The sequence below is a fragment of the Pungitius pungitius genome, chromosome 15 (assembly GCF_949316345.1).
Source record: "Pungitius pungitius chromosome 15, fPunPun2.1, whole genome shotgun sequence".
Classification (NCBI taxonomy): domain Eukaryota; kingdom Metazoa; phylum Chordata; class Actinopteri; order Perciformes; family Gasterosteidae; genus Pungitius; species Pungitius pungitius.
This window is the reverse complement of record NC_084914.1, coordinates 6,671,912-6,685,901: the sequence shown is the minus strand read 5'-3', so window position 1 is coordinate 6,685,901 and position 13,990 is coordinate 6,671,912. Positions and strand designations below refer to the sequence as shown.

At 42.6% G+C, this 13,990-nt stretch overlaps 2 protein-coding genes across 8 annotated transcripts; both read right to left on the bottom strand.

Moving 5' to 3' along the window:
* Positions 1–510: 510 nt before the first annotated feature.
* Positions 511–9,140, bottom strand: fubp1 (far upstream element (FUSE) binding protein 1). 7 transcript variants are annotated; one of them, XM_037458540.2, is made up of 20 exons: positions 8,983–9,140; positions 8,428–8,551; positions 7,668–7,703; positions 7,463–7,499; positions 7,331–7,377; positions 7,173–7,244; positions 7,001–7,058; positions 6,711–6,873; positions 6,511–6,609; positions 6,225–6,368; positions 6,037–6,139; positions 5,599–5,838; positions 5,240–5,400; positions 4,989–5,140; positions 4,795–4,871; positions 4,474–4,599; positions 4,064–4,138; positions 3,588–3,650; positions 2,961–3,124; positions 511–2,718 (listed from the first exon to the last, which is right to left on the bottom strand). In XM_037458540.2, exons 1-20 carry the CDS (start codon positions 9,073–9,075, stop codon positions 2,710–2,712), a joined length of 2,043 nt encoding a protein of 680 aa, XP_037314437.1. In that variant the 5' UTR covers positions 9,076–9,140; the 3' UTR covers positions 511–2,709. The 7 variants fall into 7 exon arrangements, with proteins under 7 accessions (XP_037314437.1, XP_037314438.1, XP_037314441.1 ...); XM_037458541.2 differs by having other exon boundaries at positions 8,461–8,551; XM_037458544.2 differs by lacking the exon at positions 4,064–4,138.
* A 120-nt stretch (positions 9,141–9,260) lies between these two features.
* slc25a24l (solute carrier family 25 member 24, like) lies at positions 9,261–13,868 on the bottom strand. The gene is made up of 10 exons (XM_062557890.1): positions 13,493–13,868; positions 13,282–13,408; positions 12,860–12,947; positions 12,279–12,390; positions 12,008–12,166; positions 11,368–11,505; positions 11,153–11,263; positions 10,014–10,181; positions 9,790–9,928; positions 9,261–9,700 (listed from the first exon to the last, which is right to left on the bottom strand). Exons 1-10 carry the CDS (start codon positions 13,613–13,615, stop codon positions 9,519–9,521), a joined length of 1,347 nt encoding a protein of 448 aa, XP_062413874.1. The 5' UTR covers positions 13,616–13,868; the 3' UTR covers positions 9,261–9,518.
* Between the last annotated feature and the right edge of the window lie 122 nt (positions 13,869–13,990).

Sequence of the window (13,990 nt, the reverse complement as noted above, 5' to 3'; positions counted from 1 at the left end):
AATTCAAAGACGAGACAAGAAACCATCACATAACTAAATACACTATGGCATCATGGATTGTTTTTTTCATAAACAGTTAATCCGAGTTAAAAAACATTTATCTAACCAACACTTTGCAATCAGAACTTTGATTTCATTGCGTTGCTGTTTTACCTTATGACTGGAGCTCTTGAACGGTCTACATTCAGCAGTGAGGATTGACTCCTTTTGGGGACAAACTACGACGGCGCCTGATTCTAAGACCTAAGCTCACAGCTCCCTCCAACACTGTGAGCGCGAAGCGAAGGCGGCAGCGATTCAATAGTTGCTTTGCACTGCACATGAGGGCAGATTCACACCACGACAGATTGTGAAGATAGAAAAATCAGAAGATGTCACATATCACACCGTTGGATCTGACAGCAGAGCACATTGCAAACATCTGGCAACATGTTTGCATGGCATGCAGTTCTCAAGTACCAGCGGCACAGTTATCTGAAGCATCAACACACTATCACTGTCGAGACTTACCGGGATAGGTTTTTTTTTTTTTTTTAAAAGGCCGTCAAATATTTAAGCACATACGACAACATTTCCTCATGGAGCCTATGCAACAACCTTTTCTGGGTAGTCACTTTAAAAAGTCAAACGTCATGTAACAAAAGGTCATGTCATGCAGTTCATTCATGAAAGCAGATCTTAAGACTTCATACTATGGAAATTGTGGACATTATCTTTTACAGCTAAGCATAAATGCATTGAGGCATGTTAAAGACAAGAGGGTATGCATTTCTTTGCATGTAAATTGGTCATGTCACTACAGACAAAAACACCAGTTTCCTTAGGTTTCGCTTACCTGGGTTATTGCAGCAGAACCTAAGGTGCAAGGTCATGGACGACACTGCAAAGATCAGATATATATTGCACTGTTTGCCATCAGTGAACAATGCTTTAAAGTTAACAGCCTTTCACAACAGTGCTCATTCAGAAAAAATGTCATGAATCAATACTGGGCTAGTCAGAAGAACTTCCACTACTACCATTCCACATGCTCATGGAGGACATTGAAAGAATAGCAGAAGAAGCCTATGCATGCTACACTGGAGTTATGCAGTTGGGCAGTTTCTAAGCATTACGTTGCAAATAAATGGCATTTTCGAATCGTTTTCTAAACATAAGTCAACCTGGACAATGGCACTTCGCAGATACGGCATTTCAGAAAACGCAAATAACCAAATGGGCAGCCTTAAAAAAACAGTTCCTACCAACAGTGAAACAGAATGCTGACATTCAAACCCTCAGATCAGAAATCCCAACCGACACTGAAATGCTACCAACACAAATAGTCTAACAATCTACAAGTATCGATGTACTGACGTCTCAGAAACATGGTGGTACAAGAATCCAAAGTACTAGCCCTCTTCTCTGAACATTTTATACTTACCCAGAGACATGGGGGAAATGGTAATGTGACAAAAATACTACATCTTTTGCAGTTATAAAACATAAAAAAGGCAATTATCTCTGAAAGTCAGTCAGTTTTGTACTTACAGTATAGGAGGCCTCAACTGATGGAAGAGGACTGCTTAGCCACCCCCGACCCTACAACATCTATGTTCTTATATTGGATAAACACTAACAGAATGGGGACAGCAAAAACGATTTTTGCAATGTTTTTATATTAAAAAAACATTCTTTTAAAAAAACAAATTTATACATGAGTTAGTTTGCACTTTGAAAAGAGCAAGACAAACGTTTCAATGCAGTTTGGATTACAATGGCAATTTACCTGACTGTCCTGGAAAAAGAACAGCACAAAAAATATATATATATATATGTATAACACTAAAAAAATAGGCAACATTTCTTGCAACCACGTTTTCTGCAGAACAGGTTAGAAAAAATACGTGCTTACCGCTTTTCTAAACTTGCCTGTGGAGGAGGAAGTGTCTATATGAAGGCAATATACAGTGCATACTACCTCAACAATGTCAGCAAACCAGACAATAAAAAGGAGTACTCCAGCAACGCAGTTAATGCAGGAATTACGGCCCATGTATATGCACACACACCCGTCAACATTCTAATGACAAAACATCTGCCTACTACTGAAGTCAGAGAGCAAAGTCAGGAAACATGTGTAAATAAATGTCTATCAACAAGGACGGTTGTCTGAATCGCACCGAGTCATTGCACGCACAAAACATATCTAACAGTCTTATAGACAGTTGGAGAGAGACAGGACAGCACAACTTTGAGTTAACCATTTTTTAGAGAACTAAACCCACACATGGCCTGCAGGTTTGTTTTTTATACCCCCCCCTAAAACAAAAAGACAGAAATTCCTCTAAACCGGTTTTATACCACCCCAACTTACCAACACAGGAGGTTTCAGTTTGTTTTATTGCAAAAACACAACAGGCAATAGCATTTTAAAACTGAGATGATTTACATGGTAATGTCTACAGTTTAATAAACATGAGTTCTAGCCACATTTAATGTATACAGGGCTGGAATGACCATATGTATAATTACCTCACTAAAAACAAAGCATTTACAAGAAAAAGGGAAAACAAAAAAAGGAGGACGTGTTCGCCGGGAAATCTGCCATCTATGTGAAACACTTTCAAACCAAGGAAATTTAAGATCTTCATCAAGGCGTCTGCATCCAAACATTTAACAAAGGATTTTGTTTCGACAATGTAGCATTTACTTTATGTCCACTTCACATTACTGGCCCTGTGCAGAAGAAATACATAGAAGATACATTGCATGTTAACAGCGGAAACAGTAGACTCAGCTTCCCAAAATAAAAAGCTAAAAACCTGTTTAGGGAAGAAATCGCTTTGGTTAAGTGTGTGTGCGTGCAAAGTTGCTGCAGTCACTGGAGCCCTGTAAAGCCTGACGAAGGAACGCGGTTACGGCAGCAAACAATTGAGTATGCAGTGGATGTGGCGGGCGGATTCTCATCGGGGGTGTACCTGAGGGGCTTGTGGTGCTGCACCCATCGCCTGAGGATTGGCCGTGCCGTAGTACGCCGCCTGCTGGCGATAGTACTCCGCCCAGGCGGCACTGTAGTCTGGCTGGCCGCCAGGCTGGGTGGAAGCCGCCGCCGCTGCCGCTGTGGCCTGAGGCGCCGCTTGACCTAAAAATAGCGAGATGGGGACAAAAATTGTTGGAACCGCAAATTTCTCAAAAGTATTTCTTATGAGCAACAACTGACGGATGCGGCTGGATAGAAGCCCTACTAAGAACTAAGTTAACATCCCATGGACAGCGATGAGTCTTTTGAGACAGATTTATGAGAAGGGGAACGAACCCACCACCACTTTCTTTGGGTGGCGGGACAGAAACCTTCTGCCTTTCTCTGGGGCGGCTGAGGGAGCAGCCACTCTACTGCAGAGGGCTGCTGAAGGAGCACAGCCGCCCAGCAACATCGAGTTCAGTCATCGCAGCCAAGTCTGACTTTACTATCGACCAACTTGTTCATCTACTTGGGAACATTCCCATTGGTTTGGTCATGAAAGTTAAAGAAGACTAGGTTTACACTTGATCCCTGTTATAAAGTAATTTCAATATTCAATTCAATAGCCAACAGGACCTCCTACCTTGTTTCTTATAATACTCCTCCCAGGCTTTTGTGTAGTCCTGAGGTTGTTGGCTCTGTTGACCTGCAAGGACAAGGGAAACATGTGTCAATACATCCAAATGAAAGACATTTGAAATCTTATCCTACATTGTTTCTATCCATGATCAACAAATCAAGCAATTTAAATCTACACTCAGAAGTAACACATTCGTGGCACATGGAAAAGCTCTGCCATCAGGGCTTTATCAGCCCTGATGTATTCTAGGAAATAGGCTACTCTAAGCTCAGAAAAGGGTGGTTCTGTGTCGACAGCTCAGCCCTGAAGATAGGCAGAAGTGTTGCAGTCTAAACAGCACAGGCATTAATGTCAAAGTGGCGGCACACAGGCAAGCAATAATTTAAGTGCCCAGACCTGGAAAAAAAAGGACTAAACCCCCTGTCGCTGTTTAGACTGACTTGTGTTAATAGGTGTACACTGAAACTACGTTCGTATACCAGTTTTCTTGTAATATTCCTCCCAGGCCTTGGAGTAATCTGCCTGTCCACTCTGACCTGCAGCCTGTTGGTCACCTGTTAAAAAAAACGGTAACTTGTAATTAGTTTATTATTTCCAGAAGTTTGTCCTCCACCTGCCTGGGTCGGGTCTTTCAGATTAAAGATGGCGGAGGACAACTATCCTGCCCCTAGGGTAATAAAAAAAGGAAAAAAGTTGTTTTGTTTAAATGATGCTCTGCGAAAGGTGGAACCGAACCAACAAGTTTCCAGCGAGTTACACCAGGAAGACGAGCGCACAGAGCACTACCAAAGTAAAGCTAGAAGGCTACACTGCGCTACACTGCTCTCAACCACTCTTGCTTCTCCATCTGCTTGCACAGACACCGCTAAGCGAGTAACACTTCAGTCACCTTGGCCGTTGGTCTGAGTCGTGCCAGGAGCTCCACTTGTCGGGGTCATGGGAGCCTGCGGCTGCTGGCTGTACTGAGCGTAGTAGGCTGCCCACGCTGCTGCGTTGGCATCGGCTGCTGCTTTATCTTCACAAGGCAACGGTTTTGTTACAAAACAAAGGCTAAGATAGACGCTAGTAACAAACAGTTCTGGCTTGTTGATATATAAACTGATTTTGATCTCCGTTATCAACTTCTTCAAGTACTTGTCAAGTGGACAATGGTGAACACTTTTTTTTAGTTCCGTCAAACTTATCAAGAGTATCTACTGATGGTACTCACTTGGGTCAGGTTGCCCCTGTTGCCAGTGTGGGTAGCCATTGCCCCATCCCTGAGGCTGGTATGGCGCTGGTGGACCACTGTTAAGAAAAAAAAAAAAAAAAAGACGAAACCATCAAACTTCCACACCGAACCCAAGGTAGGAAATATTCTTGATCCTCACGAATGAGGTAACGATGGATGGCCAAAGTACTCACTGAGGTCCTGGAGGTCCCTGGTTGTATGGTCCAGGGTTGTATGGACCCATGGGAGCGCCAGGGGGTCCGGGTGGTCCAGGAGGACCATGTGGACCTGGACCTCCGTGTGGACCTGGACCACCGTGTGGACCTCCCATTGGTGTGACAGGTCCCTGAAGACCCACCAACACAGAGTTAGTAAGCAGGCTTGTAAAAAGACAAACGTCTTAAAAAAGGGACAATATCAAACTGAGAGAAACAACGGTTCTCACCCCAATTTTCTCCTCCACCAGCTGCCTGGCATAGTCGATCTGTTGAGGGGAGCCCCGGACTGTGAACATTTTGATGTTGGGATCAGCGTTGGGTGGGGGATTCCTCTGCAGCTCGATCCTGGCTCCAGATTGCTGACTGATGCCTTTGATTGTCTCTCCACCTAAAGAGTCCAGAAACCAAGGTTAACCACAACAACTTGTATAATAGGTACGGTCACATGTTAGGCATTTAAATCTTTAAACCAGCATATTTTCTGTCTCATGACTATTAAATATGGGTCCTCCACCTTTTGCAAGCACGTTTCAATATGCAATTTTTAGGCTTCTCCAGCTCTGGAGTTCATGCACTCTGCACTTGCCTTTTCCGATAATGAGGCCGGTCTTCATGGTTGGAACAGTGAAGGTAAACTCCTGCAGACCACCAGGGGGCCCCATGTTCCAGTTCCCCTGCCCACGACCACGACCTCTGCCACCACCATGTCCTGGAGGGCCGCCGGCCTGGACACTCCGCAGCAGATCTGAAATTATTTCTGCGGCGTGCTGAGCTTGGTCAGGGGGACCCATGATCTGGGCTATCCTCTCTGGTGTACTGCCGTCATCTTGAAGGAGAGAACATGGCGGTTAGAGACTTGAGCCATTTGTTAGGATTCAACTTTATTTTCTGCAATACTACCATGGGTTGTGCAAAGGTCTCAGATAATTTAGGGTTGGTGTTATCCATCAGCTTCTCAGCGTGGTGCATGAGTTTTCATCACCGACCAGACACATTTCAACGTTGTCTAAATTACTTCACTCACCTGGTTTAAACTGAATCCGGACGCCTGTGTCGTTCTGTATTTTCTTGATCATTTCTCCGTTTCTGCCAATGACAATTCCCACTGCAAACCGGGGTACAGGAACCTAAATGACAGCCGAATAAAGCCAAATGTTACATTATTGAATCAACCCTCAGCTCCAAATCCGACAATTGATGACAAACACTCACATCTAAGCTGTCTCCTCCTCCCCCTCCTCCTCCTTGTCCCCCATTGCCGCCGCCTCCGCCACCTCCAACTCGAGAACCATACTCGCCCCTCTGCTCCCTGAAGCCTTGATCTCTGATCAGCTCCATCACCATTTCTTTGGCTTGCTGAGGAAGAAAAGGAAGCATGTGTAAACACAGCCCCCCTCCAAGGAGAGTCCACCGAATCGTGTAGATTATTCTTTAAAAAGATATTTAAAAAAAGGTGTGTGCAGTTTGAAGAACTTCATTCACACAAGCGGAGACCCACCTGAACTTTAAAGGGCTCTCCTGAAATGCGGAGTGGCTTGTCAGCGCCTGTGTTTTGGGGTCCATCTTGGATCATGACCATCTTCACGCCAGCTCTTTCCTGCCATAATAGAATCACAGTGGTCAAATGTGTTGCCTGTTTGAACAACACCATTGTCACAATCACTCAAATACTGAATAGCTCACTGACTGGAAACTCACTTGAAGGCTTTTGATTGTTTCTCCACCCTTTCCAATGACGAGTCCGGCTTTAGACGCAGGGACCATAATCTCCTGGACAGTCATTCCCGGACCGTCGTTGTGGTTGAATGCTGGCGCTGGACGTCCTTTATCAACGATCTCCGTTAGAAGCCTTTTTGCCGCCCTAAAGAGGGAAAAATTACTATCATGCAAAGACCAATATTCCTGACAAGGCTCCAATAAACTTTCAAAACAAAAAAATAAAGAGATTGGGCCAGAATGGGACAGTTAGAAGGAAATTGTCAACTTACTGAATTGATTCCGGTCCTCCCGTTAATGTCACTGACCTATCTGGCATTCCCCCACTGTCTACAACACGGAGGAGAAAGGAGGAGAAATTAATGCAAATACATCAATAAATCAAACCCATTGATTTCCTCAAAGTACAGTGAGCCACAACATTAACACTTTATCTGAACTTACCAGGAGCAATCTGTATTTTACACCCCGACTCTTGCTGCAGACGTGATATTTGTTCACCTCCTCTTCCAATAACTAAAAAGACAAATGTGGCGTTTCATTCGAATATCAACTACACTAGGAGACGTTTGAGATTTCATTTTTACTTTTTTACTACTTACTGAATCCGACCATTCCATCTGGTACCTTGAATTCCTCGGATATTGACCTGAAAATAACAAAACAGATCAACGTTAGCTTTGCAATTAATGCCCATGTGTGACGTGGTTTTAATATCCAACTCCAGTATCTACCTTGGTGGTCCACCCATTCCTCCCATTGCTGAGAACGCTGCAAAATGAGAATTTACAGCACATTAGGGGAACAAATACACAACACATTTAAGTTCAGCACATGCAACAGACAATTCATGCTAATTTTTGGGCCAATTACTTGTTTGGGAATCATCACAACAGCCACATACATAACTAACTACAGCTACGCCATCAGGTCACTTACCGTCATTTGTAGCCACTTTCTTCGTCTCTGGTTGGTCTGTGACAACATGACATAATAACCAGTATAAGTATCTATCGTTATACCGATGATTACATTACTTCTTATTTTTCAGTTGGAAAATTACTTTGTCTGAAATGTAAATGGTTATAGCAAACAACAGAGGCCTGCATTGCCACCATACATACAGAGCTGGAATATAACCTAAATTGCCTTTTAAAGCCAAGGCCAGCAATAGTCCCCGGACTATGTTTAGTCTGTGTTGAAACTATTAATCCGCCTCATGATCTATATAAGCTTTAGTTTGTGGTGCTGTGTAATATTAAGTTTCACTTTACAGTTATGCCCTGTGAATTTAGAATTTCTTGCAGGATTTTTATATTAAATATGACTGAAACTGAATGTTTTTTGTCAAGGAAAAATATTTTGCAAAACGAAACAATCCAATAATGGCTCAACCGTCTATCAGTCTTTAACTGTACAAATATTGCATAGCCAGGCACTGATTTGAAACCACTGTATGGACAGTGAAAAATACATGATTGTGAACGTTATTGTCTTACAGTTTAAACATTACAAACAAGAAGTGTACACGTGGTTAGTGAGTAATTGACTAGATGTTAGACTACATTAATACATCAATATACAAAAACAGTAAAAATTAATAAACACCGCTAAGCAAATACCATTTAGTAGGTGCTACAAAACACACAGGCAAGCATCAACGATCAAGACTTGCATTGAATCGATTCGAGCCACTGACCGATATTCAGGTTAGGCATGGGAAAATACCCACCAGCGTCCTCCAGGGGCCTTTTCTGACCCCCGTAGCCGAATTCGTTAGTTGGAGGTGCCGCAACGCCATCGCCACCAATCTTCGCTGCAATCTTAAACGAAAAGAAAAAGGCAGCAAGTTAGGCACGACGCGTACTTTTTGCCGTTGGTGTCTGGGTCGAGCGCAGCGGAGCGCCGCCTGCGGCCTGCACTCCTCCATTTCTGTCCGGAAGCCTGAGCCAACAAAGGAAAGCCAATACGTCCACTTAAACCGACCCCTAAGTGTCGATGTTATTAGACAAAATGTACCACACGTGTTTCGAAATAGCCGATGGCATTGCATTATTACATGAGCGCAATTGTGTACGGCCGATTTTCTAGCATGGGTGTTCTGCCTTGTGGCGTAACGTCAGCTAATCGCCGTTAGCTTAGCATAGGGCGCCGCGTTGTCGAATCGAACGACAGAAAAAGCGCCATAACTCGATCTTGTGTGCGCGACCTCGACATCATTTTTGCACCAGAGTTAATTTTTTGATGTTCTCACCTGTCGAGCTCTCTGAAGAGCGTCTTTAAAAGCGTCGTTCATTCCGGCACCGTTGTTAGAGGACGGGGGAGCCACGCTGCTGTAGTCAGCCATATCTGGTGCTCTTCTCCTCCTTCCTTCGCCGCCACAAGATGGCCGTTTACATCCACAGGAAGTGAGCAGGAAATCTCGCAGTTAAACGTCATCTCGCGATAACGACCATTGTTGTGTACTGGATTATTTTGATCTCCATTGTGTCCAAGTTTTTTTGTTGTCAAAGAAAGATTTCTCACCTCGGTTATGAAATAAGATTTTAATGTAATGCTCACATTTCACCACATTTACACAACCTCACACTTTGTCACATTCAAATATGATATTGGTCCATGGCTATACATTCAGCTAACTCAAGTTTTAAAAAGTGCAAACTCTTAAATCACATGAAAATTGCATATCTTCAGTACATTTTCCAGGATTTCAGTAATGTTATGTCCTGTAGTTACCATTCATACAAGTTCACAGTTTTTGATGAGACTTCTTTGCTAAATTCCTCAAGATTAAATTGAGGAAACCAGATTTTCAAATTTTCTAGTAAGAGTGTAGTTTATCAGAGCACATGGAATAGCCCTGACAAAGCTGGCTCCCATTCCATTATAAAATCCTCTAATGCCACGTCTTTCATATATCCCTACCAGTCCATCTAGCACACCCGAAGCTGGACGTGAATCTAAGCTGAAAGCTGCAAAACAAGATGAATGTCCATGAGTAAAACAGGTCAAATTGCTTAAAATTATCGAAAAATGTGGGACAGAAAACGCAGGCGTTTACCTTGTGCTTGCTGCTGAGTCCTGATAACTGCCAGTGGATAACTAGTGATTTGCCCGGAGGCAAAGGCGACAAAACTAAAGAAAAACAGTTTGGAGTCACTGTTGTAGGCTGGATCACGCTTTGCCCAGTTTAAGATCGACTGCAACCAGAAGAAAAAAGTTAAATACATCTTTTAGACAAACTTCAGTTTTATCTTTTGGGGGTGGGGTGTTCTTCCATCTCACCTGATGAACAGCGCACTCCACACCTGCGTAAGGGATCATACAGAGGACGCTTGGCTTGAATCCTCTGTAAAAGCTAGACAGTGACTCATTTCTGCAAATAGATCGAGCGCAGGCCCAAACGCCATGGTAGGTGACAGCTTGCTGCAGGTTCAACCTCACCTTCAGCACCTGTAGAGCATATAAAAGGACCGATATTACGAGAATAAACCTCCATTGATACACTTGGGCTGGTTCAAAATAAACGCTAATGGGAACAACATTACATTAAATATAATTCGCTGCAGCTTTTCCACACATTTCAGGCAGTAAAATAGTCCAACGTTCCACCATCACAGTTACAGTAAAATAAAAAAGCAAAGATTAACTCAATTTACTCAGGTTTCCTGACAATGAAATCAAGACCCAAAGCTTTTTGACTTAATGGGGTCAAATGTTGCCACCTAGATTGTGATTAATTCACCAAGTAATGCTAATCAATGAATAACACAGACGTCTATCTAGTGACCATTTCATATGTAACTACGGACAATGGGACACACCCGAACTCGGATTCTTACATGACAATTGGTTTGCCAAGAAGCATGATGACCCATTTCGCTTGTAAGAACCAGAACTTTTGATGTGTTGATTGAGGTTAAACAGCAGGCGGCCTTCGCTCAGACGGAAGCGTCTCTCGGCCTCAGTATTGCATTTGATAAAATGTGCCAACGGGTAAGATTTGGTATAAAAATCTGGGGCTTTATGTTTTTTTAACTTTAATTCGAGTGTAAAATGCACTGTAACAAGTAAATCCTGCTTTCTTACTTTTTAAAAGTATAAACCAGATTTGAAGTACCAAAAGTAAGATTCAACGTTATGTTGAATCTTACTTTTGGTACTTTTGGAATCTTACGAAGTAAATACTGGTGTCAATAAAATGTAGTGGTGTGAAAAGTAAAATAATTATAGTGAAGATGAACAATAAGGTAGAATTGTAAAATGGAAATACTAAAGAACAAGTAGTGAAAAAAATGTTCTTGAGTAAAAATAATTTACTATTTCCATTATGCTAAGATATTTTATAAATATACCTGGATCCAGGGAACACTGACATTTAGTATTTGAATTAATCTTGATAAAAAAAAGAACTGCCACTCTACCTCTAAAGGATAGAACGCAGCGTGAGCGGCAGCACCGGAAACGCAACCCAGGCCGAAACGCTGCTGCACAGTCAGAGTCTCCTGAGCGCTGTTCTGGGTGCACACCTTCATCTGGACAAGGAGGAGAAGCTCTGAGTGAGCTCGTCAATTAGAAACAAGATACCGGTGCATTCATCGTTTAGACTGGAGAGTTTTTCTCCCTCTGTATGTCTCACCTGGGCGTAAATGAGACACTGCAGCGTCGACTGTGGCGTTCCCTTCAGCACGTTGACGGCGTTGCCCTGCCACATGGACCGCAGGCCACCCGCCCGTATCTCCTGAAAGCCTTGGGAGAAGGCTTTGGATCCATGAACCTAGAGCACACAGGGAACAGTTTCATGCTGGAATAGATGCTCCAAAAGTAAGAAGGTATCACCGTTTTACCTCCAAGTTTAAAACCCAACTTAACTTTCTACTTTAAAGCGATAATTTCTCGCCACATGCATTCAAATTAATGCTTCTCCACTATCAGGAAAAGGTTATATGTAAAACAAAGTAGGCCTTTATTCACAGACACATACTTATTTCTGGTCTCAAAACTGTAGCATTGTACCTATGTTCCTGTGATGGGATGTCACAACATAAATACATAGTAATAAACATATTGCTGGTGGGACTGTCCCACGAACTGATGATTCAAGAAGAAACTTAAAGTTCACCGCTCTTACAGCATGTACACAGGGAGGTGTTATCTTCTACCGTATGTTCCTGGGTGTACTTGAAATGAATATCAAGTTGTCCTAATTTACTGTGTTTTGACTAGCATATACATTTTGGGGGCTCAAACCTTAACTGAAACCTGACAGTGGTGCTGACCTGAAGCTGGGTCTTGAGGCGGTCGATGGGTGCCGTCACCGTTCGGGATACAGCATCAGCCAGACCCGCAGCGAGGACAAACGTCCTCCATGCACCGAAACCAGAGGCCTCTTCTGGGAACTCGATGGGCATCGCACGACTTTCACCCACATCGAAAACCTACAATTGCATTCATCACCCTTTAATCATTCTGTCGCCGCTCATGCTTAAGTGGATGTGTCACACCATCACCAGAAGTAACTTATTGGCTGAGGCCGCCAGTAGAGCCTACCAGACTGTGTTTCCATGACGACACCAGCTCCCCGATGATGTCCACGGGGTTCAGGATGACATAGTGCAGGAACTCAGCCCAGTCCACCGTCATCGAACTGTCCTTATCCATCCTGGTGGATAAACACTTGGTTTGTTTTCATCACATACTGTAATGAAAGAAGCCGCGTGACAACGTGCTCGCATCGCTTTAGAAAAAAAATAGGCATAACAATGAATGTACAAAAGCCTTCTGGAAGTGTCTTATTTGAACAAAGATGAGTAATTTTAGGACAGTTCTAAGAGGAGTAATCAGCTAGGACAACATTCGTCTTTTCTTTTGGAACTGCAGGCTTGATAGCGTGTACAAACGTATATTCTATGAGGTGTACATCTGTCCAGGGAACATAATAAGATAAATAACCAGTCATAAAGTAAACTGGGATAGCATATCAACCAAGTAAATATCTGTTTAGAAAGGAATCAATGTGCTCTGAACACATTTAAGCACAATACTGTTTGACGTTTTTGTATTTGACATACAGTAAATGAATTGATCTTTAAATACAACGATGAATCCATGAGTGGGCAAAAAAATCTTACATTTGAATAATTGTTTTTGCATTCGCCTTTGAAATGGCCACTCCTAACTCCTTAAACAAACATATGATGTCTTCCTGGTCAATCACTCCTGATCAGAGAAGAAATGCACAGAATTACAAACAGGTACTTCTCGTTCAGTTATCATATTTCTGGCCAGTGACACAACAATTACCAGTGAAGAGTTCACAGCCTGCAAGTGTTTTTTGTCTAATATGTGCAATTAAACAAGGTGTATGCATGGCTGCACCTCTGTCTGGCCTTGAATTGAGAATTCACATTTATAGTTTTATAAATAATATGCCATAAGATCCTCAGTAGTAGAACGGAGTGATGGCGTTTGTGGTAAAAGGCTACTGAACTTTGTTGCAATTTCTTGTCTTTCTTAGAGGAATAAAACATTGTTCAAGTATGTCACCACTCACCACACTTATTCTTGTCAAGGTCATGAAAGTGAATTTTCCACTTCCTCTCCCTGTCCATCATGTAGTTGAGGAACTCTTTATAATCCAACAGTCCATCTTTGTTTTTGTCATAAGAATCGATAATATTCTAGGAGAAAATCAGCATGTTTGTGTTATTAGTGCTTGATTAAATAAATTAGTTTAGAACACATACAAAACACAAGATTGTTACCTGGACCTTTCTATCCACCAAGAGGATGCCGTGTTTTTTCATTTCATTTTCGAGCTCCGACACTGATATTAATCCATCCTTGTTTTTATCGAGTTTAGCAAACAAACCACGGAACTGATCCATTGTGCGTTTCGGATCAAATTAGCTCCAGAAAAAAAACAGAATTAAAATGCAGCGTGCTTCATCAAGTCGGGTATAATGGCATTTATGATGTCCAGATACTACGGCTCTGCTGGGACGCTGACTCATCGGAAAGGGTCCAGTGCCAATGCTGCATGGGCGCTTTCATCAGCAGCTCAAAGAGGAAACATCACGTTCTCTGGTGCAGCAGGTGGCGCTGTGACGCAAGAGAGCCGAGCTCATCGTCCTGATCTGCGCCCATATATATATATAAAGCCTTTATGTATGATCTGCAAGATCATAGGCAGACATGGAATAATCAAGGAATAATTGCATTCATACATACATATATGTAGTCGTTTTTAAATTGAGCAAAAA

What these genes read in the sequence shown, in the direction of transcription:
- fubp1 (XM_037458540.2), bottom strand. Translation starts at nt 9,075, where the DNA reads ATGGCTGACTACAGCAGCGTGGCTCCCCCGTCCTCTAACAACGGTGCC. An exon ending in AGATGGAATGGTCGGATTCA is followed by an intron (nt 7,245 to 7,330) that starts GTAAGTAGTAAA and finishes TTGTCTTTTTAG; the next exon opens with TTATTGGAAGAGGAGGTGAA. An exon ending in GAGAGCCCTTTAAAGTTCAG is followed by an intron (nt 6,369 to 6,510) that starts GTGGGTCTCCGC and finishes TTTCTTCCTCAG; the next exon opens with CAAGCCAAAGAAATGGTGAT.
- slc25a24l (XM_062557890.1), bottom strand. Translation starts at nt 13,615, where the DNA reads ATGGATCAGTTCCGTGGTTTGTTTGCTAAACTCGATAAAAACAAGGAT. An exon ending in GCCTCAAGACCCAGCTTCAG is followed by an intron (nt 11,506 to 12,007) that starts GTCAGCACCACT and finishes TGTGTGCTCTAG; the next exon opens with GTTCATGGATCCAAAGCCTT. An exon ending in TGGAGTGCGCTGTTCATCAG is followed by an intron (nt 9,929 to 10,013) that starts GTGAGATGGAAG and finishes TTCTGGTTGCAG; the next exon opens with TCGATCTTAAACTGGGCAAA.